The 22,454-nt window shown below is 42.2% G+C and overlaps 3 protein-coding genes across 12 annotated transcripts; all 3 read right to left on the bottom strand.

Moving 5' to 3' along the window:
- Positions 1 to 3: 3 nt before the first annotated feature.
- Positions 4 to 10,491, bottom strand: LOC116205406. 9 transcript variants are annotated; one of them, XM_031538014.1, is made up of 17 exons: positions 10,308 to 10,491; positions 10,120 to 10,214; positions 9,501 to 9,565; positions 7,755 to 9,428; positions 7,096 to 7,557; positions 6,547 to 6,857; positions 5,816 to 6,288; positions 5,551 to 5,603; positions 5,342 to 5,449; positions 3,509 to 5,259; positions 3,237 to 3,345; positions 2,694 to 2,874; positions 2,056 to 2,117; positions 1,854 to 1,969; positions 685 to 1,548; positions 468 to 561; positions 4 to 385 (listed from the first exon to the last, which is right to left on the bottom strand). In XM_031538014.1, the coding sequence occupies exons 3-17, from the start codon at positions 9,553 to 9,555 to the stop codon at positions 363 to 365; spliced, it is 6,336 nt and encodes a 2,111-aa protein (XP_031393874.1). In that variant the 5' UTR covers positions 9,556 to 9,565; positions 10,120 to 10,214; positions 10,308 to 10,491; the 3' UTR covers positions 4 to 362. The 9 variants fall into 9 exon arrangements, with proteins under 9 accessions (XP_031393874.1, XP_031393875.1, XP_031393876.1 ...); XM_031538015.1 differs by having other exon boundaries at positions 10,147 to 10,214; XM_031538016.1 differs by having other exon boundaries at positions 7,755 to 8,927; positions 10,308 to 10,490.
- Positions 10,492 to 11,335: 844 nt separating this feature from the next.
- LOC116204661 lies at positions 11,336 to 16,035 on the bottom strand. 2 transcript variants are annotated; one of them, XM_031536854.1, is made up of 12 exons: positions 15,898 to 16,035; positions 15,315 to 15,684; positions 14,540 to 14,612; positions 14,302 to 14,412; positions 14,077 to 14,193; positions 13,485 to 13,835; positions 13,094 to 13,407; positions 12,899 to 12,998; positions 12,755 to 12,814; positions 12,396 to 12,482; positions 12,135 to 12,275; positions 11,336 to 11,962 (listed from the first exon to the last, which is right to left on the bottom strand). In XM_031536854.1, the coding sequence occupies exons 2-12, from the start codon at positions 15,449 to 15,451 to the stop codon at positions 11,633 to 11,635; spliced, it is 1,821 nt and encodes a 606-aa protein (XP_031392714.1). In that variant the 5' UTR covers positions 15,452 to 15,684; positions 15,898 to 16,035; the 3' UTR covers positions 11,336 to 11,632. The 2 variants fall into 2 exon arrangements, with proteins under 2 accessions (XP_031392714.1, XP_031392713.1); XM_031536853.1 differs by lacking the exon at positions 15,898 to 16,035 and having other exon boundaries at positions 15,315 to 15,864.
- A 331-nt stretch (positions 16,036 to 16,366) lies between these two features.
- On the bottom strand, positions 16,367 to 22,342 carry LOC116204662 (phosphatidylserine decarboxylase proenzyme 1, mitochondrial). Its single transcript, XM_031536855.1, has 12 exons — positions 22,025 to 22,342; positions 21,847 to 21,935; positions 21,089 to 21,142; positions 20,903 to 20,968; positions 20,684 to 20,744; positions 20,462 to 20,571; positions 20,102 to 20,352; positions 19,608 to 19,714; positions 19,395 to 19,462; positions 18,516 to 18,593; positions 17,009 to 17,131; positions 16,367 to 16,803 (listed from the first exon to the last, which is right to left on the bottom strand). Exons 1-12 carry the CDS (start codon positions 22,191 to 22,193, stop codon positions 16,633 to 16,635), a joined length of 1,347 nt encoding a protein of 448 aa, XP_031392715.1. The 5' UTR covers positions 22,194 to 22,342; the 3' UTR covers positions 16,367 to 16,632.
- Between the last annotated feature and the right edge of the window lie 112 nt (positions 22,343 to 22,454).

Below are 22,454 nucleotides of genomic sequence, written 5' to 3'. Positions count from 1 at the left end.
ACCTTTCTATCAAAGCTTATAAATAATAAAGGCAATCAGAATATGACCGACCGACCGACCGATCATCCATGGAAGTCATTTCTACAATTCATTCGAAGCCCCAACTTACAGGAGAAGTTTGCCATATACAGCCCTACCACTAACAGAGTACTAGAAACCTTTCAAGAAACAGCAGCTGCAAAAGTCAAAATATTAAGAGAAGGCGCTAAACTGAAAATCAGTATCCACATCTAAACTGACTTCGAGAGAATTTCACGGTGCTCCAGGGAAAGCAAAGAATGTACCATTCCCAGCTCTGTCTCTACCCCTCATAAATACACAGCTTCGTCTAACACCAAGCCAAGGCCTCATCAGTGATTTAATTATTCCCTGCCAGAATCGTACCCTTAAAAATTTTCATAATTTGAAACAACAAATGGCTCAACTGGAGAATAATAATAGGATCGCCTAGTCGGATAGTGTCTCACCCTTGGCACCACTGCGAGCACTTCTATGGCCTTTGTCATGCGTACTGGATGGACCTTTTGAGATGATCAACGAACTCTGCAAACCCTCCAAGAGCTACCACAAGCAGAGAAACAGTGAGTAGTTTATGTTAAAAGAACTTGCTATTTGCCATTCCAAGTGAGCTCTAATCAAATGAACTGGATGATCAGCGTGAGTGTAATGGGATGCAGGACTTACTCTCGATGTAGGTTGTATTCGACGATTCGATCTCCGAGGCTCAGCCTCTGAATTACTGTTCACACTCTTGTCCTCCTCGATCCTGGCCAATCTTCCACTGGTAGAAGCAGGTTTCTCTTTATTCATAGAATCAGATTTAGGAGCAGAGATTTTCCTAGAAGTGGTGACATCTGAAGGAGCTTGAGAGGAAAAAGAGAATGAGCCCCCGGTTGCTGCCTCGCTGCTGGAAAATGATCCAGCTCCCATGGAATTGTGCTTTCCAACATGACCCGAAGGATCCTTAATCTTCCCGCCGCGATCGGTGACTGAGGTATCACCAGGGGCAGAAACAGAAATTTTCGAACCATTTCTTTGAGAAACCGTTCTTCCAGAGAGACCTCGTGATCTTACTGTTGCAGGAACCTTTGTCTTTGATTCAGTGTCTTCTTTTCCCTTCTCTTTTCCCCTCACATCAGTTCTAGGAGCATTTTTCAGCCCACGAGGTCCACTTCCTCGAGGCATCAAGTAGTTCGCAAGTTTGACTGAGTCACTTACTTCGGCCTTGTTATTGCTTTGGTCCTCAACATAATGTTTGCTAACCTCCATGAACTTCCTCTTTTTTCCGGGCTTTGGGACTCCAAAAATTACTCCTGGGCCTTGCTTTCTTAAGCCAGAACGGATGGTTCTAGGAGGGTCAGGCTTGCCCTCATCCTTGTTGCTTTTTCCAATGTTAAAAACTTTTTCTTTAACAGAAAGATCCAACAATTTTGAACCATCAGTTTTGTCAGAGTCCTGAACCTCGACAGTCTTCAATGCTTTACCCTTCCCTTTTGCTTGCCTTCCTGAACTCCCCAGCTTAGCTCGCTTTTCCTTTGGCGTGTCACCCTGCATAGCACATTTTAGAATTATTTCATAAAAAACACAAAAAAAGACGAGCGAAGTTACAACGAGAACTTCCAGAGGTTGGTGGATAGATTATAGGAGTGTGGAGTGGCAACATGTCTCAGGTTCGCAAGCCCGCCCTCTTATCCAACCCAGAGTGGACACCCAAAGGGGTTCCACAAAGAGGCCTAAACTTGCGCAAGCAATAGGCTTGTGGAGTACTTATGGGCCCACAATCAGCTCCATAAGCAACCTCAGAAAAATATCAGAAACAGAGCTGAATAACAAGGCAGAACAGGGGAAAGCACCTCGTGATGGGAGCGATCATCCTCTCTCGTGCTCGACCATTCAATCCATTTCCCATCCATCCAAATGAGAGAAGGCCGAAGATGCCAGGTTCTGACGACTGAGGTTTCTCCAAGAACTGCATACAAAGATTGATGCTCAGAATTTTTAGCAGGGCAGTGGTGCAAATCAGAGGAAATGATATAACAGAGGAATGGGCAATACCGGGTAACTGAACCATCACAGAAGTTTCATCTTTCTTCTCAGTCACAACTCCTTCCCACCAGCTGAGAACCAATTTACAGAGCAAAAATCAATAAAGGTAAAGATATAGCAAGCGGCAAGTCAAGAAGAGCGCAGAAGGTCAAAAATGTAGAAGTGAGAGAATTTTGTCAAAAATATTCAAGCAGAGGATGCAGAAAGATTCATCTCTACCAAAATCACAACTTCAGCACTCTAACAAGCCTTTTTTTTTTTTTGGGTCTCAGTAAGTGTCTGCGAGATCTTGCCTATTATTTCAGTTGTCTTGTCACTGCAGTAAAAATAATGTTTTTGTGCAATTACTTTTGTAAACATATTATTTAAGTGACAGGCTCCTGTATAGGAGAGAATAAAGAGAACCACATGGTTCCATAATAACTTAAGAATTTTCTTCTATTTTTTGTTATGTAAATTTCATCTCTGATCCAAGAGCTGACTCTAAGGATCAAACCAAACAATCTAAATAATTCTTCACTGCTTGGAATTACTAGGATTCCATACCTATGTGTGCAACTTTGCTGTCTCAAAAACATTAGACCATTTCTTCCAGCAATTAAAATTAGCATCCTAATGAGAGGGTAATGAACAAGTTAACTGCTTACCTGTCTTCGATCCAAGCATCAACTTTGTCTCCAACAGAACATGTGAAAGACCCCATCGCTGCTCTACGTCTCTTTTTTGATCCATCAAGTTGAACAGCTGTCATAGGATGGGGAATACGTATTCTTGGTGCCTTATCTCCTGCACCTTCGAGATCCACCCACTCCTGTAGCTTCCCTGAGCCTGAGAACATAATAAATTTAAAAAGAAAATCAATGAATGAAGTTCATTATTTACACTATAAAAAACCTTGACGATATCTAGATACTAGGCATGATCATTTTGACAACAAAAAAGAACAACATCAATTTTCAACTCCATTCTTTTTTCAATCCTGAACTGAATACTCAGGAGATCTCTATTCAATGCATTAGGGGCCAAATCTATGCCTCACTATCCATCAGCATGATCATGAGATGCCACTAAGTCTGCAAAAGTGCATGATGGCAAAATTTCTTCATAATGATTTGGAATCAACTAAAACCAATTGTTCAAAGATTTTTAAGCATCTCCACCTCCTTCAGAGTACTGATAGGTTTCTTTACCTTCAATTGATGGAAGCTCAGTGTAACACACAGAGGCTTTCCCATCCTTCAAGCTCATTACATCAGCCGCAAACCATGCCCCTTTATATCCATCTTCATCTTTGAAAACCTAGCCATGAACAAGAAAGCAACATAAGCCGGACACTCAACAAGAGAGAACTTTCAAGCCCCATCTTTTCAAGGCATGCTGCCACTACATCTCTCATTCCCCACGTCAGAAACAAAGAAAAATATCCTCATTTGCATGCTACAGAAGAAGCCCCAAATGATACCTCCACGCGGGATCCCTCCTGAATGCCATAGTCTTTTTTGGCACCTGCAGCCTTGTTGGACTCTCCCTGTACTCCAATGTCCTGAGATCTCAATCCAGATTGAGATTCAGGATTTACACCAGTAATCTCGGTAGCATCAGACGTGTTAGCTAACTTTTCGCCCATCCGATCTTTATCACCAGGGGAAACAGAACCTGAGAGGCCAACTATCAACCTCACCTGATCTTCCATAGGATTCCTGAGAATATCTTTAGATACATTTGACGGCACATGCTGATTAGAATGAGCTGCACAATTATCTGCTGGTCCCTCAGAGCTTTTCTTCAAGCCAATGGAACCTGCTACAAGATTCTCATTATTTGCTTGCTCCACATTAGCATCACGTACCATAGATGCTTGTTCTGAAGAGAATTGAGGCAATTTCCAGAAGCCCTCCGGACCAGCTTCAGCTAGTTTACTCAAAGACAAAGGGTCGCCCATTGTAACAACTTTTCCAGCCTGTGATATGGCTTCTGCGGCCAACTCAGCAGCTTTCACAACTATGTCCAGATTTTCAGCTCGTAATGCTGCAGCTGAAGCGGCTTCAACCCTTCTTCTAGCAGCCTCCTTAGCAGCAAAGATGATTGAACTCGAACTGTTTGACCAAATAACACCCCGTGAATTGCCTTCACTTGGATCAGGATCACTGCTTAATGCTTCATCAGCCATTGCTTTTGCCTGCAAAGCAGCATTTGATGCGACATTGGCAGCCGCAGCTGCAGCTTTTGCAACAGCAGCAGCAGCTGCTATTGCAACAGCTGCAGAAGCAAGTTTAGCTTCCGATGCTGATACTGAGCCAGATATATTCTTCTTATCCAACTCATTCCATACTTCTTCGCTATGACTAACTGCAGAGGCTGCAAGAGCAGCTGCATTCTCAGCTTGCTGCATCGCTTCCTTCACTTTACCAATGGCCTCCTCTGATAACACAGGCTTCTTTTTACCCTGATCTGCTTCTTTGTCAAGAGCTGTGGAGGGTGTAGGAGACACTACCGCATTGAATTCCAGTGTGGTGCCTTTAGATTGAAAACTAGCAGGGGTTGTAGCAGTAACAGATGCAGAAGGAATGCTAGTCGCAGCAGGAATTAATAACTTCTCAGCGTGTGATTGAGATTGCAAATTGATCCTGCTTCGATCCTCAGATGGTGGACCTTTCTTTCGTTTCTTTGACTTTGGATCACCAGATTGATCAGATTGCATTATCACCTTTGCCAAGTCAACGGCAGGAGAGACCCCCACAGTAGCACCAGGAGGACCCCCTCCTTGTGCTGAAGGACCAGGAGGAGTATGTTTCATGCCAGAAGAAAATGCCAAAGATGACTCCCTTACTGGAGTTAACTGAACAGATTCAGTGGCCACGGATGGAAAGCGAATACTCGTGTTGAGTGCAGGATTCTGTGGAGCAGCAGCCCAAGGACCACGAAAAGGTGTCTGAGACATCCAACTGGTATTTTGCCCAACATAACTTAGTATTGGTTGAGTTTGATGTGGCGCCAATTTGGGAAACGCAGGCTGGTAATCCACAACAACACCTCGAGGCAAGCCACTGGATTGCAGAGCATCAAGCGAAGGTGTAGGAAGACTCCAGAGGGGTGATGAAAGAGGTATCATTGGATTTATGCTAGGTGTAGGTGTTCCACTTGTACTAGCACGGGCAGCAGGTGATGGAGTTACCTTACTCTGCTTAGATGCTGGATCAGAAGCCAAGTCTCCTGTATAATTCAATGTGAATGCCCAAATTAGAGGCACGTATAGTTAGATAGTAAACTAACAGCCTATGTCAAGAAGAGGCACCTGATCGAGACGAAGTTGGGGTCTCAAGATTGATCTGATGAGGTGTTTGTACCCTCGTTCTAGCTTTACATGTCTGCCACGCCTTCTCCCACAAGCTTCGACCACCATCTGCGACAGTAAAAATAAAAAACCTCCATAAATATGTGCACACCATTTTATTTGATCATGCAAGGTTAAATTGATACTAAAGAACTAACTGAAAGACTAACCAGGTCCCCCAAATGCTGATACCATGTGCAACTCCTCTGGAACTAACCTTGAACTGCAGCAATAGATTCATAACATAAAATTAGCCTGATATAGAGGAACACGCCTTAGATCTAGGCACAAAACGACAAACAAGGACCCAAGATTAAGGAAAGCATGCCAAACCCATTCATAGGAGACCCATGAAAAGCTAGAATTTAAACCACATGACCACACCATTATGATACAAATACATATGTGTGAAAATCTACACAAAACGAGGCTCACATTAAAGATCCATAGACAAGGATCTGTGCACGCAGCTGCACTTGTTGCATATCGTTGAAAGGTTGCTGAAAAACCACAGAAGGGAAAGCTGAAGAGTTCAAATCAGGCAGACTAGATGGAGGAGTCGTAAGAGCACCAAAGGGTTTGGTACCAAGGCCTTCTATCTGTCCATGGTGTAGGATCTCCTTTGGCTGAACAAGCTGATACATCCCAGGAGGACCTAAGGACACATTGATTGATTTGACCACCAGTTCCGACTGTTCCAAAGGACGTGCTTCTTTCACCGAGTTTCCCTTCTTTGCACTTTCCCTCCCTGCTGACTTAGTGGATGCTCTCCTAGGTTTACGATCTGGAGTACCTTTAGAACTTTTATTTTCTTTATCGGCAGTTTGAGGACTTCCTCGCTTTCCACTACGCTGAACTCGAGATGCTGTCTGGACTGGTGCAGCCGTTGGAGGAGGTGCCTCCACAATCTTCATCACAAAACAGTGAACAAAAACCAAAACGTAAGCATGAGATGTTAAGTAACTATGACTAACCCTGCTAAAACCCTATCAAATTTCAATAATAGTTATCCACAAGCGAGGGCGTGCAGAATGATAAAATCGTCAACAAACACTGAACAAATAATAAATATGCAACTTTGCCGAGTGAGAAAGTTTGCTGAAATTATAATAAAATTTTCAAGAGTATAAAAAGGTACACCATATCTTGGAAGCTTGAGCAACTACCTTAACAGCGGAGCTCTTCTCAGCTTTCGGAGCATCATTTTGTTTTGGACCCGGAACACCTGGCCCACCTTTGCCACTGCTCTCTTCAGATCCAATGATTCCAACATCCTGAACTCTGGGGATCTCAGAACCTCCTTTCTCCTTTCCACTCACAGAAAGACTACTAGTTCCACTAGTAACCCGAGTGTCAGAATTTGTTTGATCAGAATTATGACAATCTCGTCCATCTTCAGGTTCCTTTGACATTAGTTGACCTTCAGGTAGGCGACCTGCCGAGACTACAGTGCTTTCAAGAGGTTTTGATGCATCACCTACAGAGAAAGTCGACTGGTCAGAACAAAATAAATGAAAGAAATGATAAAATTTATGCAACTCAAAGCACAGACAAGGGACTAGGCATTAGAAATTCCCTCATGGAATCCTTCTGCAAAAACAACTTTTAGGCTTTTAGCTGTTGCTTTAGGCCACGCCAACCTGGGCCATTTGTCATATATTATTTTATTAAAGACCAATGGAATCTCATAGAAGCAAAAAGAGTAAATTGATTACCTGATACTTTGGATTCCATTTCACATTTTTCTTGTGGGGTCGAAATTGCAGGTCTTTCAGGAGTAATTGCGGCTTCAGCAGAACTGTCACCTTTGCTTGTCACATCCATGAGATTTACAGTCAGTTCCATAGTACTACTGCCGTCAAGAGTGACTCCCATTTCTGCTGCTTGAGACTCGCAAAGGCTTTCTGGATTGCCAGTTTCTGCTACAGGTGTGCATTCAGGAATAGATGTGTCTGGTGGCGGTGACTGGTCATTGAAAGCTCCGCGTGCAGTCTCCACAAGTTCAGAGTGAGAACCTTGCGCAACTGCCGCATTGGACTCTGAAAGGTGAGCTGGCAGATCTCCTCTGCTAGCCTCAACTTCAGCATCATTTCTGTCATCCAAGTGGGTAGACCGAAGAACAACTTCTGCCGATATATGAACTTCTTCATGGTCAGCAATGACATCTTGATTATTGCCTGAAAGCATAAAAAGAACTGCTTACTGAACCAAACTGATGCTCAACTTTTGTAGGAAAAAAATTTTATAATGCCAGGTAAAGATGAGTCTAAGAAATACTGGTGCTCCAGTTTTCTAGGGGAATATTTTATAACCCATATTAAAGAAAATTATACTTGCTACTTTTTTTACTGAACAATAAAGGGTCATAATATACCTGATTCGCTGACAGATGGCACGCCAAAACCCTTGTCCGTAACAACAGGGACACCAATCGTGCCATCCTTATTGCCCAAAGCAGGAAGCAACACTATGCTCTCCTCTTGAGAAACAGGTACTGAGCAAGGATTAGGAGTGTCACCCCGACCATTCACATCTCTTGCTTCCGTTGTTCCAGTTTGAGAAGAAGATAATCCTCGATTTTCAACATTTGTATCCTTCACTGAATCTTGAACTTTGGAGTTTCCAATGGTATCAGCTCCAACATTATCCATCTGCGCTTCAACAGAGTTGCGAGTCCTGCTTGTATCAGCATCAAAATTGCCGGCTTTAACTTCCGCAGAATATGAAGATACCATAGAGTTGCCCTCTATTTCTCCACCAACCAATTGGTCATCTACAGACTTATCCTTCTCCTCAACGTGATCTCTTTGTGGACAAGAATCAATACCCCGCTCAGAATTGACTACTTCCAATGGATGACCGTCAATATCTTTGTCAGCTTCCAATACAATCTGAGACTCCATATGCACATTTTCATTTAACTGATCAGTACTGCCTGCATCTTTAAGAGGGGCATTTTGATGTATGCAGGCCTGTATGGTAGTCCCACCACATGCTTCCTCCACACTTTCTTGAACTGTCGCTGAGCCAGTATCCACCTCGAGGACCGAGGTTTCCACCACAGTACAAAAAACAGTTCTTCCAGCATTTCCCTCCTTGATACCTTCCACAGTAGAGTCCAAGGGTGCATCCAGACGGGGAGTTATACTTTCAACTGCATTAATATTTGAATTCTGCCGATTCATTTCATCACTACCCACATTCTGCGTATCACCACCAGAGTTCTGAATATTCACTTTCTTTTCATTTTCTAAAGCAAGCAGCTCCTTGCTAAGCAAGTCGTTATCTTTCCGTAAATTATTTTCATCCTTAATAGATGCATCACTGGTTGGATGTGGATCCTCTTGGGTCTTTAAGTTATCCTTGACAGCGATATTGCCACTATCCCTCGTAGCATCATCAACCTTAACTTCTGAACAAGTGATATCTTCTTTTGCATCATTTTTTGCAGAGTCAATGACCACATCACCAACATCTCTTCCAGAAACATTAATGCTTGTCTCACCATCGAATAGATATCCCTCAGCCGACAAGCCCAACTTTCCACCTGTATCGAGATCTATGTTAGTGGAATCCTTTTCAACAGATTCACCATGGTCTTGTAAACTAACTTCAACACGGGACTGATCCGCCCCCATATCATTTTTCAACCCAGAAGAGTCTTCTGGAACCTCTTCTGGGGCAACTGCAGGTTGTAAGTCTCCAACATCACCGATCTTGGTGAAGATTGCATCGGGTCTAACATCGGGCTCCATTCTTTTTGTTAAGCAACCCAGTTCATCAAATGCATCTGACACCTCAGCAACGTTTTGCCTCGGAACAGTTTCTTCATGCCCAACAGATTTTAGTAGCATTTCAACTGATTCTGAGGAGGTCGCCTCAGACCAGACATTGTTACACCTAGATATTGAGCACGAATCTGCTGCACTTTTAGTAAAATCAATTCCACAACTTCCTCGAGAGAAATCCTCAATCCACCGATTATCTTCGTTATTTTCAATTCCCAGAAAACCCTCCGTTTCAACTAGACTGTCAAACCTCAAATGGCCTGGAAGGCTGTCATCAAAATCAAACTTGGGAAGAGCATATGGATTTAATACTGGAGGAAACTTGTTATTACCGTCACCAGCTAAATGATGATTCTGGTTTTGGAAATCATTTTCATCATAATCCATGGGTGTACACCTGAGGGGGAGAGAGCGACAGAGAGAGAAAAAGAAAGAGCGAGTATCAATTCCATTAATATATCTAATCTAATATAATATTTCAAAAATCTATCAAGGCAACCAATTGGTAACAAGAACCCATTTCTAAAACGCAACAATGCCATCGATAAGGAAGGCAAATCATAGAAGCTTATGCGAAACAGAAAGAATAGGCAAAATCCAGGATTCAACCCAATCCCCATGAAACGGAGTAATGCAGACTTTGGAAGAAGGCAATAGTCCCAAATATATCCCATCCTAACAAGGAGGAGGTCCAAATATAAAGCGAGGAAGGAATATCATATGCACAGTTCCTAAACTTAGCATCTTCAGTTCTAACGATGTCTTTCTCAGCTCATGTGCAGAGACAAGCATCAAAACCATTACTTTCTCAAGGTGGACCAATCATTTCTGAACTAAGCAAGCAAAAGCCCTAATCAAGAACGAGCTCTAGCAGTTATGTCACACAAAAGAGCGGGCTTAATATTCAATTGTTCAGCTAGAAATGGAAGTAGTGGTGGAAATGAACAATACCAGAGTAAGTAAGTCTAGAGACGCTACCTCCCTCCATTCGGTGACGAGGTCCAGCCGGTTCGACCTTAGCTCTTCCCCAATCGTGTAGTCATCTACTGCTCCACAGAAACCCCCAGACATCAGCAACACAGTGACTAAACCCTAGAAGAGCTAACAAGTCATCCCGCCCGAGTGGTAGAGGAACTCACCGGAATTACAGAGTCGTCAGCAGATCGAGTTAGGGTTCCGACGAGCGAGATAGGAGAAGAGGGACAGAGGACTGAGAGTTTGTTGGTGGTTTGCTATTGCTTTCTCAGCTACAGACAGAGAGAGAAGGAGAGATAGAGAGAGAGAGAGAGAGAGCTTCGTTGCCTCTAGGGAGGGCGCACCAAAAATATGTGATTCTGATCGAATTTCGAAAGGTGGGGCATCTGCGAATAGCTCAAATCAGACGGATCAGAACGAGGAGGATGACACGTGGCCCTCTCTGATGCGCGGTAAGAAAGTATCTGGAGGGAGAACTGTGTTACCGGCTGTGATGTTTCTTGTCTCACAGCGGACGAATCACCGGCGTCCCCGGTGCCGGGGCGGGGGAAATGGAAGGTGAGTTTGATGACAAATATTGAGTGAGGTTGCTCAATCATTTGAATTTATAATATTCAATAAAAATGTTTGAAAGTGAAAAATTAAGCTCACACATTCTCACTTATAAGTGTTTTAATAGATCATATTCATTTAAAGTGAATGGATACTTATTGAATATTTTTTTGAGTTTGATTGACGGTGATTAAGTAGCTGTGAGATGAACATGATCACAGCCCAGTAGCATGTAACAATTAATCGAACCGAGTCAGCTGTTTCATTTCCTCTTTTTCCTTTTTCTTATTTCCCTCCAACATTTTACATGTTGGCGGGTGACTATTTCTGGAGTTTCCTTAAAGAATCTCGATGGCAAATTGAGCTTCCACTCGGTGGACTTCAACATATTCCATTGCAAATTCACTAAAAGCATATCATGAATCAAGTTTAATTCGATGCTAAATCAAGTAGGCCAAGGACATTCATAATTCTCGTCGAGGGAAGGTGGTTCACAAAGAAGGTATCGGTAGGCGCCTAGCAACGGCAACGACAGACACTAGGCGAGAGGTTTCTAATTAAGCTGCTCTCCGCGACCCATGATAATATTAAAAACACAAACTACGGGATCACTAATGTAGCAAATGACACGAAGCCAGGCTTTCCCTGAAAGCAAATACGGCATTCGATCGAGAAAGTTCTGATCTATCGACCGTATATGCAACCGGCTAATGGGAGAACAAAACTGTTAACAGTGACAGTCAAATTCTCTTTAATGAAACAAAGGTCATTTTTTACAACAAGAGCCTTTCTGTTCAGACAGACAATCACTAACTCGTGTACGGTCCTGCTTGATCAGTTGGATCCTTCAAACATCTTGGGCCGGATAATGACTCCTAGCGTTGTGAAAATGATCCATGTTATGCCCGAGAGTTCCCTCCGATCATTTACGCGGACCTCACACCCACCAAGGCTTTTCTGTCAAGTCCTTGGAGAAGACGTACTGGAACCTCGAGCAGTAAGGGAGCCACTCAATGATCTGAGACGCTTTCTTACGGTTAATCTTGCCATCAATACATTTGGTCATCATTTCGTGGAGTTTCCTATCAGCATTCTCGATAACCCAACTGAGGAGATCATCCGGCCTAATGGAGGCCTCTCTGGCAAACCTCTCGATCACTTTAGGCAGGAATACCTTTGATTTCTTCACGACAACATTCGCTTGCAGGAAATCCCTCCTCGCCGACTCCAGCTCCTCTTTAAGATTCAGGGCCGTATAGACCTTCAGCTAGATTTTCCGCAAGTAATACTCTCATGAGATGCAACTTATGTAAACTTTAGTCAAACGAACTAAGTAAGCTGGGGAAAGAAACCGGTGTTTATGATTCTCAAAACAAGAGAGCTCGTAAGTACTGACAAGATTTTTCTAAGAAGATTGTGGCAAATGTTTAAGAGGTTACCGCGGGATCGGAAACAGCTCCTGTGCAAAGAGCAAAGCAAACAAGGGGTTGGCCACTTGGAAGGCCGAATTTTGAGCTGATTATTTGCCTTTCTTCTCCCGATCTCTTCCTCAGGGCCGCGGATACAATAGTTTCGAGCCACTGAATTCACTCCGCAGCAGAACAGAAGTTTCAGTGGATATATATAAAGAAGGAACTTTCGTGATATTGCAGTACAGAATAACTCATCTCCATCCTTCAGGAGAAAATAGGGAATCTTACCCATCCAACTCGAGGAGTGTGGAAACGGAATATCGATTGCTCTATTGCATTAGCGCTTACTATGTGACCTCCAATATTGTATGCAGCCTGCACTATACAAGGCCACCCATCAATTCCATTGGCAATCCCAAGTAAGAGTTCCAAAAGTATCTGATTATACAAAGAAATCCGTGGCATGTCCAGGACAGCAGAAATTCCCGCATTTCATGTCTATGTGAGGCAATACTACTTTAGCTGCTGCCTAACTAGTTTGTCTAGGAAAGGGCTGAAAGTGGATTTGCCTTTACTAGCGCGACCCTCGGTTCAGGTGGATAAAAGGAGAACGCCGGACTGTTAGCAGAAGAAAAGAAGCGCACTACCTTGTGGAACAGCGCTAACCTTCTCAAAGAGCCATTCGGGATTCCATAAGCTAAGTAACCCTGCAAAACCAGATGAAAGAGTTCAATCCATAAACCGAGACTTTGCTAGTAAGTTAACTCGAGAACCAGTTCCAAGGTCTTTACATTCATTATGAGAGAGTTGTACACGTTGATCCAAAATGCAGTCCGGGCATTGTCTTCCATCTGACTAACATTTACCCTTTCCAGCTGCTCGACTAACATTCTGAAAGCGAAATAGTGAACAATGCAGGCCAAAATAAAAAGGAAGAAAAAGAGTTCAGTGAATAATTCAGCACAATATGTTTTCCTCATGCTGACCGGTAGTTGTTGATGGCATAAGAAGCACGCGAGAATTGCCTCTTATCAGTAGAAATCCAGGAAATCTCCACCATTGATTTGGAAGAACAAAATTGCTCTCCTTGAATAATACCACGTCGCGGAAGAACCACATTAGTTGATGATCTTGACAATAAGGGTGATCGATCTTTTGCCGGGTCGATAGATGTTGTACTTCGAAGCCAGCAGTATACTGCAACCATACAACGGACCATTTCCTCCGACAACTTGCTTGGGCACTGATAAAGGTGGTCTTTCAGCGTCCTTAGCATGGAAGTCCTTTCTGTGGCGGGGATCTAAAAATAATAATAGTTAAATGCAATTCGCTTATGATATGTGATCGGAACTTAGAAATGTAGGACTTATATACGACCTTATTTGGGCTGGAATAAGGCTTCTCGCAGTGAACTTCTGTAGTCTTTGCACTCAGTGGCAGAGCATGATTCTTCCTCAGACTTCTCTTTTCCGAGTTGTCCGAACTGATAAGGGACCGCAGAGGTCGTAGTGGGAAATTCTTTGAGGAACAAAATGCGCTCGATATGATGCTAGGATGCTTCCTGGGAATGTTCTTAGTGTGGGCAGGAGATGCAACTCCTGAGCTTTGCTGAGAAGAAGGCTGACTCGCACATTGCTCAAAGATGGTCCGGTAAAGAGACAGGACATGTTGTTCTCTGTTGGCAACCTCCTCTTCAAGCAGCTCGATTTCAGTAATCAACTCCTTCGTCTGTAAAGAAGGGAAAATAAGAGTCACCATGGTCAATCAAGATTTTTGGTTAGGAAATCACCTGAAAATATTAACTAACAAACTGATGAGATTAAATCGAAGAAAGCGAGTGCAAAATCATCTGACATACGATCCAAACATTGGGTACATATTCTAAAGCCAACAGCGTGGTAAATTCTTTCATTGATCACGTGATGACAAATTACTCGAATAGATATCTCTGTTCACGAAGCTTGATTACCTTTGAAGCAACATGTCGATGCCCAGGAGATAAAGTACTAGAGGTTCGGCCCATTGCCCTCTCAAGCGCAAGCCGCATTGATTTTTCTTGCTGCAGACGCGATTGCAGCTGTTCAATCTGCAACCAATTATGAACAAGTGAAAAGAAAATCCTCTCTCAAATTGGATGTGACAACCGAGAAAGACTCCATCCAAGACCCTTTTTCCAGGATGATAGAAGTCTTACATCCTTCTCCAATGAGGCTCGTTGACTTGAAACGGAGTTTTTGCCGATATGACCAAAAGGATCATGAAGTGGACTTTGAACCTTACGAGCCCAAGTCGAAGGTGGCGATACCTGTGGAGATGAAAGTACAGAACTAATCAGTCCCAATTCTTATAAAGTAATACTAAATTCAGGCAAACCGTTCAAGTTCCTCGTGTTATTGCAGTGAGGATTGTCGCGAATTCAACCTGTAGCTTACCGCTGTCCCATTCTGGCCCTTTCTGGAATGCAATGACCTATCTGCTTTCGCATCTAAATCCCGGTCTGAAGCACTGAAACATAAAAAGAAAAGGGTCAAGGTCAGATATTTCTCAAAGAACGTACAGGTTTATAAGCTCTACTATAGCAGATTGCTTGAACAAATTAATTAATAAGCTCAGACTACTCCCAATTAGTTCGTTTGAGATTTGTAACTTTACACAATTCTTTTTCAATTTCCACTATAAGCTCTTTGGATCCACAGGTTCTTGCAAGTTTCAAGCTTTTTGAATTTTTAGTTCGAAAAAATGAAATGACCAGTATGTTGAACATGAATCATGTCAGCCGAAACTTCATTGAGGAAGAACAGAAGAGACCCGATAAGAACAATCTCTGTTTGAATTCTTCCTCAAGATAGCGAAATGAAGCGTATACTGGACATGGATAACATCAACTCGATCTTCCTTAGGAAGAGAAGAGACCCTTTGAGAACAATCTCCTCGAACTCGAACCTGATCCCACTATCAAGGAATCAATACGCCAACCGGGGCAGCAGAAACCTGATCATGGCTCTGGCCCCGGCACTTGATCAGCTTAGTTTTTCGACTAAGACAACCAGAACCTGCATTTTAGCCTAGGTACAGGATCGGACAAATTTTACAGAATCGTATGTAGCATGAGCTATCTAATACAAACTTATACAATGCATCAAGCTTTCTTTTCCATTTTCCGAAAGGAGATAAAAAAGGAAAACGGAGAACTCGAGTTTTCTCGACCTCTTTGAGCGCCTGTGCTGAGTATGAACGTGGTGGCGTGACAAAGACGACGATGAAGACGGGAGAAAATCTTGATTGTCTCTCTTCACAGAATTACACTCTTCACTTCTGGTCTTGGATTCACTCGAACTGTCCATTCTTTAAACATCACGCAGTATTCAAAGCTCTCGCATTCTCCGCATCTGTTTAAATAATATATATCGCTCTGCACCGGGAACGAACTAACTACCAATCAAAGCCTCAAGGGAAGAACCAGTACTAGTCTCCTCCTACATGGTCGCCATTAATGCGGCCCTTTGACACGGATTTCTACTTGCCATGCAATGGAGCGATGAGAGCTGCAAGGGACCACTAGAGTTTTCGACAGTATCTGATACGACATGATAAGACAATCCTTATGCGCAATAATGTAGCGGGAATTTACGTAGAGAATAGAGTTTAGACATAACATGGGACCGGCCAGAAGTCTCGGCGGGTAGGGACTGGCCCGAAAATTTGTATTGGAAAGGGAATATTGCTAAACTGCGAATTTTGATAGAACCTAAAGTTCGTGGAGTAATATACATTTAGTGCTCACACTTACCTTTTGAAAGAAGAAGAAGAACGGGGCCGAGCCTCTGAGGCAGAATTTAATTGTGTCTCTTCGAGTTGGTGGAAGCATTCAATGACAGGATTTATGTCAAGTAGACGTTGGTGATAGATACTTCTTCCCTTGCTCCGTCTGTCACCCCCTCCAGAAATTGGGCAAATGCTGTCTTTTTTCTTCAGAAACTTTCCCTGTGCAAATTCTGGGTTTCAATCGGGTCTCTGAGCTTGCGCTTTCAGGGACATGCGACGTTTGCGCGAATGAACACTTTTTTTCAATTTTAGTTTTCTCTCGATCGAATTTTTGCGGGAAAATAATGAAGAGATGATTGGAGAAGCTGATATACTGTTACCTGTCCAAGTCGATGTAGAGTTACTGTCAGCTGCACACTTTTGAAAAATCTTGCTCAAAACCCAAACTTGAAGGGAAACATGCCTATCACCAACATACGGAAAGTTCATATCCAAAGCGGGTAAAAGAAAACCTACTTTTGCATCTAACCGATCACAATAATTGACTGTTGTCAAAGGACTACCTGTACAGTTCATACTCAGTTGCAACTTCGCCGATTTCTTCGTTGTGACTAAGAAAGAAACCGTGAAGTTTAACATTCAGGCTCAGATATTTGAGTAATATTACAAAGCACGAAGCTAATTGCAACTTCAATTGTCCAATCAAAAACCCTGCTGCTTGCAGACAAAAGAAGGCAACAACGCAGTGAAGATCGTTGAGTCAAACTTCAGAGTTGGTCTCATGCCACCTCCCGAGGGCTGACCCGACTCGGACCCTTTCCCCTTTCTTCACACAGAATGAGAAACCGGATGATTCATCTTTTGCCGATGACTCTGATGTTGGAGCTTGGAAAACGAGGACAACTGTTGATCCCATGTTGAAAGCAGCCACCTGCAAGAATTAGAGAGCCCAAAATAACTATTTGCACGAGATCTGTCATAACTCTCAGCTAGTACAATCAACCCAAAATTTATCATTGCATGAATGCAAAAGATAGTCCCCCACTCAGTCTGCTTATTGAGCAAGAATCTGGAAATCTATTGTGATTGCTCAATAGAAACTAAAATAGCAAGACAAACAGAGTATGATTTCTGACCTCATCTCCTCTCTTGACTGTGATCTCGACGCCTTCAGGTTCGTAAAACCGTTCCTCAGGAGGCTCTGACTGTAGTAATTTCTTCTTTGGACAGTTTGTTCGAAGCTCTGGTTCGATATAAAGCTGCCACAGGCAATTTTTTTCTCCCACTTAGAATAGAAGCAATAAATAACCTCAGCTATGGACAATATAGAAAATGCAGCACAAGTGGCTCTTATGTTTTCTCAATAACTCGCACAATAGTCCATTCCAGCACAATTTTTGAAGGCCAACAGTATCTTACCTTTGGCTCGTGGTTCTAAAATATCCACTCCATAAGGCCTAATACCTGATTTTCTCTAAAATTAGCCGAACAATCAGCATTTTTAGTGGTTTTGCAGGTATTATACCCTGAAAAGGGCAAAATAACAAGGTATCCCACCAGGGTGAACACATGTGGCCCAATCTTGGTTTGCACCAAATCAACGGTGCATACGACAATCATAAAGATCTAGAATTTAAGTGGCCATCGACTGTATCTCTGGATCTAAACCGCTTGAGCAACGGATCTGGCAAAGGAAGACCTTTCAGTTTGAACTTTTTACTCTTAGCCACAGCATGTTCTCTGTGCTTTGCTGCCCTAACTTCTGCCCTCTCAGATGCCGTGGCTTTATATTTTCTACAGCTTGCATGACCTTTCACTAAGAGCTTGTTCTGGATATCTTGCCTATCTTAGTGCACCACGTTAACTGCCTGATAGCATGGGGCACTGGGGCCATCTGTACAACCAATCTTCAATCTTCTGCGTCCTGTCAAACATTTTGAGATACAAGCATACTCTATGTTCGCTTCCCACCTCTCCCACTTTGCTCAGGAGAATTACACGAGGATATGGCAAAGGGCAACCGTCCAAATATGATATCAGGAAATTCTGGATAGTAGGTCCTCAAGTTTTTTAATGCCAATCTGGTTCTAAATATGCTTCTATGTAACCTGTCTAAGTTCGCTTCCGTGGGAATTAAGTTCTTCTACTTAAGGATCTACTGAAAGAAAAGATGAGGAGAAGATGAACTGATGAAGCCACAGAGTTCAACTGTAGAAAAGCCGATGTAGATAAGCACAGAGATCCTACAATGTTAGTTTCATCGCCAAAGCTGAGGTGGACCCCAAAACACAGTTAATGGTCAATTGAGACCTTCATCTTTATGATGCTAAGGATCTCTGAGTGATTTGATCAATCCAAGTTTAGACGATGATGGAACGGCTTGTACTCGAGGCCACATCTGGAGATCATTTTAAGATGTGCATTGATTGGTTGTGACTCCAGGGAAAACCAAGAACTACGCTGCTAGAATTTGTGCCACAGCATGTGGAGAACATGCAATATTTTTCAACTTGTATTTTATGAGCACGTGTTTGCTTGATTTTCATAAGAAAGAACGTTTCCATCATTATTCCATAGCTACAAGGGGGTAAACTCTAGAGAAACGACAAAGAGGGCATCAGAACTCAACATTTATTTGCTAACCTCAATTGATCCAATATTTGTTGCACCAATCGCAGCCATTCCCATAAAACCTTGCTGCCAAAGACCTTCAAGAACAACCTGTAGAAACTCTAAAAGATTACATCCACTGATGCAAGTACATAATTAAAAAAAAAAAAACTCACAAACACAGTTGCAGTTACATGCTCCAAGCTCCAACAGCAGATTAGCAAATACAATATCAACACCCAGCTGATTAGAGCTATGGTAATTGACTTAGTCAAAAACTCTTGGCAAATGTTATGGACTGAACCAATTGAAGGTATGGGACTTGTCCTACATTGACTGTATGGGCAATTGATGTGGGGTTTATAGACTAAATGGGCTCTCCCACCTAATAGACTAGTCTTTTGGGTCAGGCTCTCCTGTTTAGTCTATAACAAAAGACACTTAAAATGAAGAGAAAAAGAAATCTAATAGCACATATTACTCTTAACCCAAGATGCCAGTAAATGGAACAATTTAAACTGGAATAGAGAGGAAAAGGAAAATTTCTTGGAGCCACTGTGTGTATGGAAGCTGTTTATAAACTAGCTAGTCTTATGTTCAGGGGTCAGAGAGTAAACTTTGCTAATTGTAGTAGCAACAATTGCAATAGCGACACTGTGGCCAAAAATAAAAAATAAAAAATAAAAAAATAGCGACACTGAAAATTTCTAGCTTGTCCTCAAAAGCATCCAGTTTCCACTATCAATATCAAGCTATCAGATTTCACCAGAACTACATCTGCTTTGTCAATGGGCTCAAAACTATCACTCTAACAGAATTAGAATCTTGACAACCCAACATTTGCTGTCAAGCAAGGTCCACTAATTGAATGAACATCGAAAAATAAAAGAAGAAAAATAAGAGCAGATTTACCCTTTCATTCTCCACATAAAGGTTTCTGATTGTCCTTGTAGCACGTTCATTAAGAGGAAACAGACGCCCTGAAAATTTTAAAATGCCTTTACATTAATTCCTGACTTCCAAGATAGTTTCTTTACAATTGCCAACAGAGGTGTAAATACAGAAAAAAGAAATGCTTAAGTATGGTAACTAATGTTAACTTGGCAGATAAATTAATTGATTTACCTGAAAAATGTCGACGGCCAAGGATTTTCCAATCAGCTGGTGAATGTATCCGATGATAGTCTCCAGGTTTCAAGTAAATTACGCAGTAAAAGAGGCCTTTTACTGGACTGCCATAATATAGAGATTCTAAGTAAAACATATCCCCATACCATGCCAGATAACAAGAAATAATGTTATATAATTGGACAGAACTGAACATGGAATATTAATTAAATCAAAGGACAGGTCCAAATGTAAAATAAATTGCTAGAAACATAGATATTTCTCTTAAAAACTGATGGCATGCTCTTTCACGATTGGCTTTAAAGAGACAAGATTTGACCAAAAAAAAATCCCATCATAATTTTTTCTAAAAAAATAAAGACGTTCATAAACCCAAAGACAAATGCCAAAGGTAGAGAAATATGCCTCTCCATGGATAGAAATTCTAAAAACGATACTTCTTTGAAAATAGATCTAAGGTGGGTGCAATCCAATTCAAAAACAACTATTACCATCCTGGCACCGGATCCCTAACTCTGGGTGAGGCCAAGGACACTCTCCACCATGATTTCTTGCCCTGCTCTATCGGAGGATTATCTATTAAGTCATCCTCTTTATGAGTCCTCTCAGCCATCATAGGAAGGATAGAGTTCGCTCCGAGAAGAGAAGCAACTGAGTAAGAAAACCCCTTTACTTGTTCAATCATAGCCCCTGTAGACTTTAATTCTCCAAATCTAAGAACAATTCCATCAACTGGGCTTATCTACAATCACAGCAAAAAACAATACTTTAGAATGCATAATTGAAAATCATATGGACCAAACAGATGGAAAAGCTACAAGTTAAGGCAGATTAAAAAAGTCACTAGTTACCAGGCATTTTGGATCAGGGTCAATGGGCCTCGAACCTTCTTTTAAGGAACGGACAAAGAATTCTTGCAGTGATGCATATTCCTCAAGCGGAAGTGCCACTTCTTCTAAGTCTGAAATACAGACCACCTTTATATCCATACAAGAGGCATTTGAATTGACCATTGAAGTTCAAACATTTAGCATTTGATACAAAGTTTAAAATGGAAAGGTAAAGTATCATACTTGAGTGGAATGCTCGTGCCCATGCTCTGCAAAGGTAAGGGCGCAGCCAGACAGGAACTTCCTGAGAACATGTTTAGAAACTGAAAATTAGAAGAACAAACCAAACCAAAAAAGCATGAATGAATAAATGCAAGCAACGTATGGCAGGAAGAAGAAGAAGAAGAAGAAGATAGCATGCATTTGATATGCTAAGAAGTGTTGAGTGAATGAATATTATACCACGCTTGTCAAATGACCCCAAAATCTTGAAATTGTTCGGAGAGGTAGAAATCTCAAGAACGATGCCTAAAAGCAGCCAAATTAGTTATGTTACGGCAGTAGACAATAGGCATAGAAAGCGCCAGAATGAAAAACAAGCCTATTAAGTAATTAAAGCATATTAAGTCATGGAAACAGTTCTATTACTTTCACATCCGGTTGGAACTCAAATTCAACCCCCCTCTCCCGCGCCTCTTCAACCTATCATCAAGACAGTGACAAGTAAAGAAAATGTCAGATTTGAATTGCCAATTCAAAATGGATCTTATTTGCTGCAAGAATTGTAGTCCCTTTGATCTATTAGAAATGACACATACCCAGATTAGTGTATATTTATCTGAAATTTTACAGGATTTGAGTTTCCCATTTACCCTTTGTATGGATTGCAAGTTACGGAGGGCTATTATGCAAATTTATATAATAACGCTCCATAACCAAGCCTTACCCGCAATCCAAACAAGTGGTTAATGAAAAACAAGGTCCCATTATAGGTTTTACAACTCGAATACAGAATTCAAATTGGAATGAGCTGCAATCCAAAATACAGAAAGCAACAGCAATTGATTACTAGACATACTGCTCACAAAAGTCGAGCGATATACGGGAACCACTGATAAAGAGTACAAAAAAGAGATGAAAGGACCTGGAAGTACAAACCAAGTGATGTTTGGCAAAAAAAAATCAGAGCTTGATACCACAACCAATAGAACAGCAAGTTCCAACAGCTAGCCAGATATGTCAACGCTATTACGAAATAAGCTAAAAGATTCAGTCAACATGATGAAAAAGAAACAAGGGGAGACCAGGAGACAATAATCATGCGCTGATATGACTAAGAAGATCAATTCGCACTAAATGCAGCAATCCATCTATCCCAAAATTTCCATAAACCAAGCAATCTTTACCTTTTTGTCTTCGTAGAGGCGACGAGCGTGGAGAGCTCCGAGCATGAGGATAGTAGCAACGGTGGCACCAGGAACCAAATAAGAGCCACCTGTTACACAGTCGCAGAGCATATAAGCTTCAACAGATAAGTAGAAAGGACCGGGGCAACTGCAGGGGCAGTCACGGCTGCTGGCTGACCATTGGAATCGGCTCTGCCGCCGCCATTGAAGGAGGCGCGAGCTTGAGCTGCTTGGTGGACCTTCTTAGCGAAGAACGAAGTTAAGAACCTGCGCTGGTTCTGCAGATGGTGGAGCGCCATGCGATGGTGAGGGAAGAGTGGGAGCTTGTTCGAAGCCCTGAACTTCATTCTTCTATGACGACGGTGATCTGCTCCGCTTCCGGTGCCGGCGGGGGTTGCTTCCAGTGAAGTGAACTGCTGCCCGCGACCGCGAGAATGGCACGGTACGGCTATTGACAGCCGTAAGACGGCGAGGCTCGCGGGAAGCCGGGAACTCCTTTGGCCTCTAATTCTATGGACCCGGTTCTTGGGAGCTGGCAATGAAATTAGGCCGGTCCTAATGTAAAAAAAAAAAAAAAAAAAAACCGGCTCGCGGTGATTCTACCTATA

The sequence above is a fragment of the Punica granatum genome, chromosome 4 (assembly GCF_007655135.1).
Source record: "Punica granatum isolate Tunisia-2019 chromosome 4, ASM765513v2, whole genome shotgun sequence".
NCBI lineage: Eukaryota > Viridiplantae > Streptophyta > Magnoliopsida > Myrtales > Lythraceae > Punica > Punica granatum.
The sequence above is the reverse complement of the archived record's forward strand: the minus strand, read 5'-3'. Positions and strand labels throughout refer to the sequence as shown.

Bases quoted from the DNA above. Each gene is read 5' to 3' on its own strand.
- LOC116204662 (XM_031536855.1), bottom strand. From the start codon at position 22,193: ATGAAGTTCAGGGCTTCGAACAAGCTCCCACTCTTCCCTCACCATCGC. The intron at 20,572-20,683 runs GTATGATACTTT...TCTGTATTTCAG, and splicing joins GGCACGAGCATTCCACTCAA to ACTTAGAAGAAGTGGCACTT. The intron at 18,594-19,394 runs GTAAATCTGCTC...GAGTTTCTACAG, and splicing joins TTTATGTGGAGAATGAAAGG to GTTGTTCTTGAAGGTCTTTG.
- LOC116204661 (XM_031536854.1), bottom strand. From the start codon at position 15,451: ATGGACAGTTCGAGTGAATCCAAGACCAGAAGTGAAGAGTGTAATTCT. The intron at 13,408-13,484 runs GTCGTATATAAG...TATTATTTTTAG, and splicing joins CTTATTCCAGCCCAAATAAG to ATCCCCGCCACAGAAAGGAC. The intron at 12,483-12,754 runs GTAGTGCGCTTC...TGTATAGTGCAG, and splicing joins GGTTAGCGCTGTTCCACAAG to GCTGCATACAATATTGGAGG.
- LOC116205406 (XM_031538009.1), bottom strand. From the start codon at position 9,555: ATGGATTATGATGAAAATGATTTCCAAAACCAGAATCATCATTTAGCT. The intron at 5,604-5,815 runs GTGAGCCTCGTT...CTATTGCTGCAG, and splicing joins CTTGTCTATGGATCTTTAAT to TTCAAGGTTAGTTCCAGAGG. The intron at 5,260-5,341 runs GTGCCTCTTCTT...TGAATTATACAG, and splicing joins CCCAACTTCGTCTCGATCAG to GAGACTTGGCTTCTGATCCA.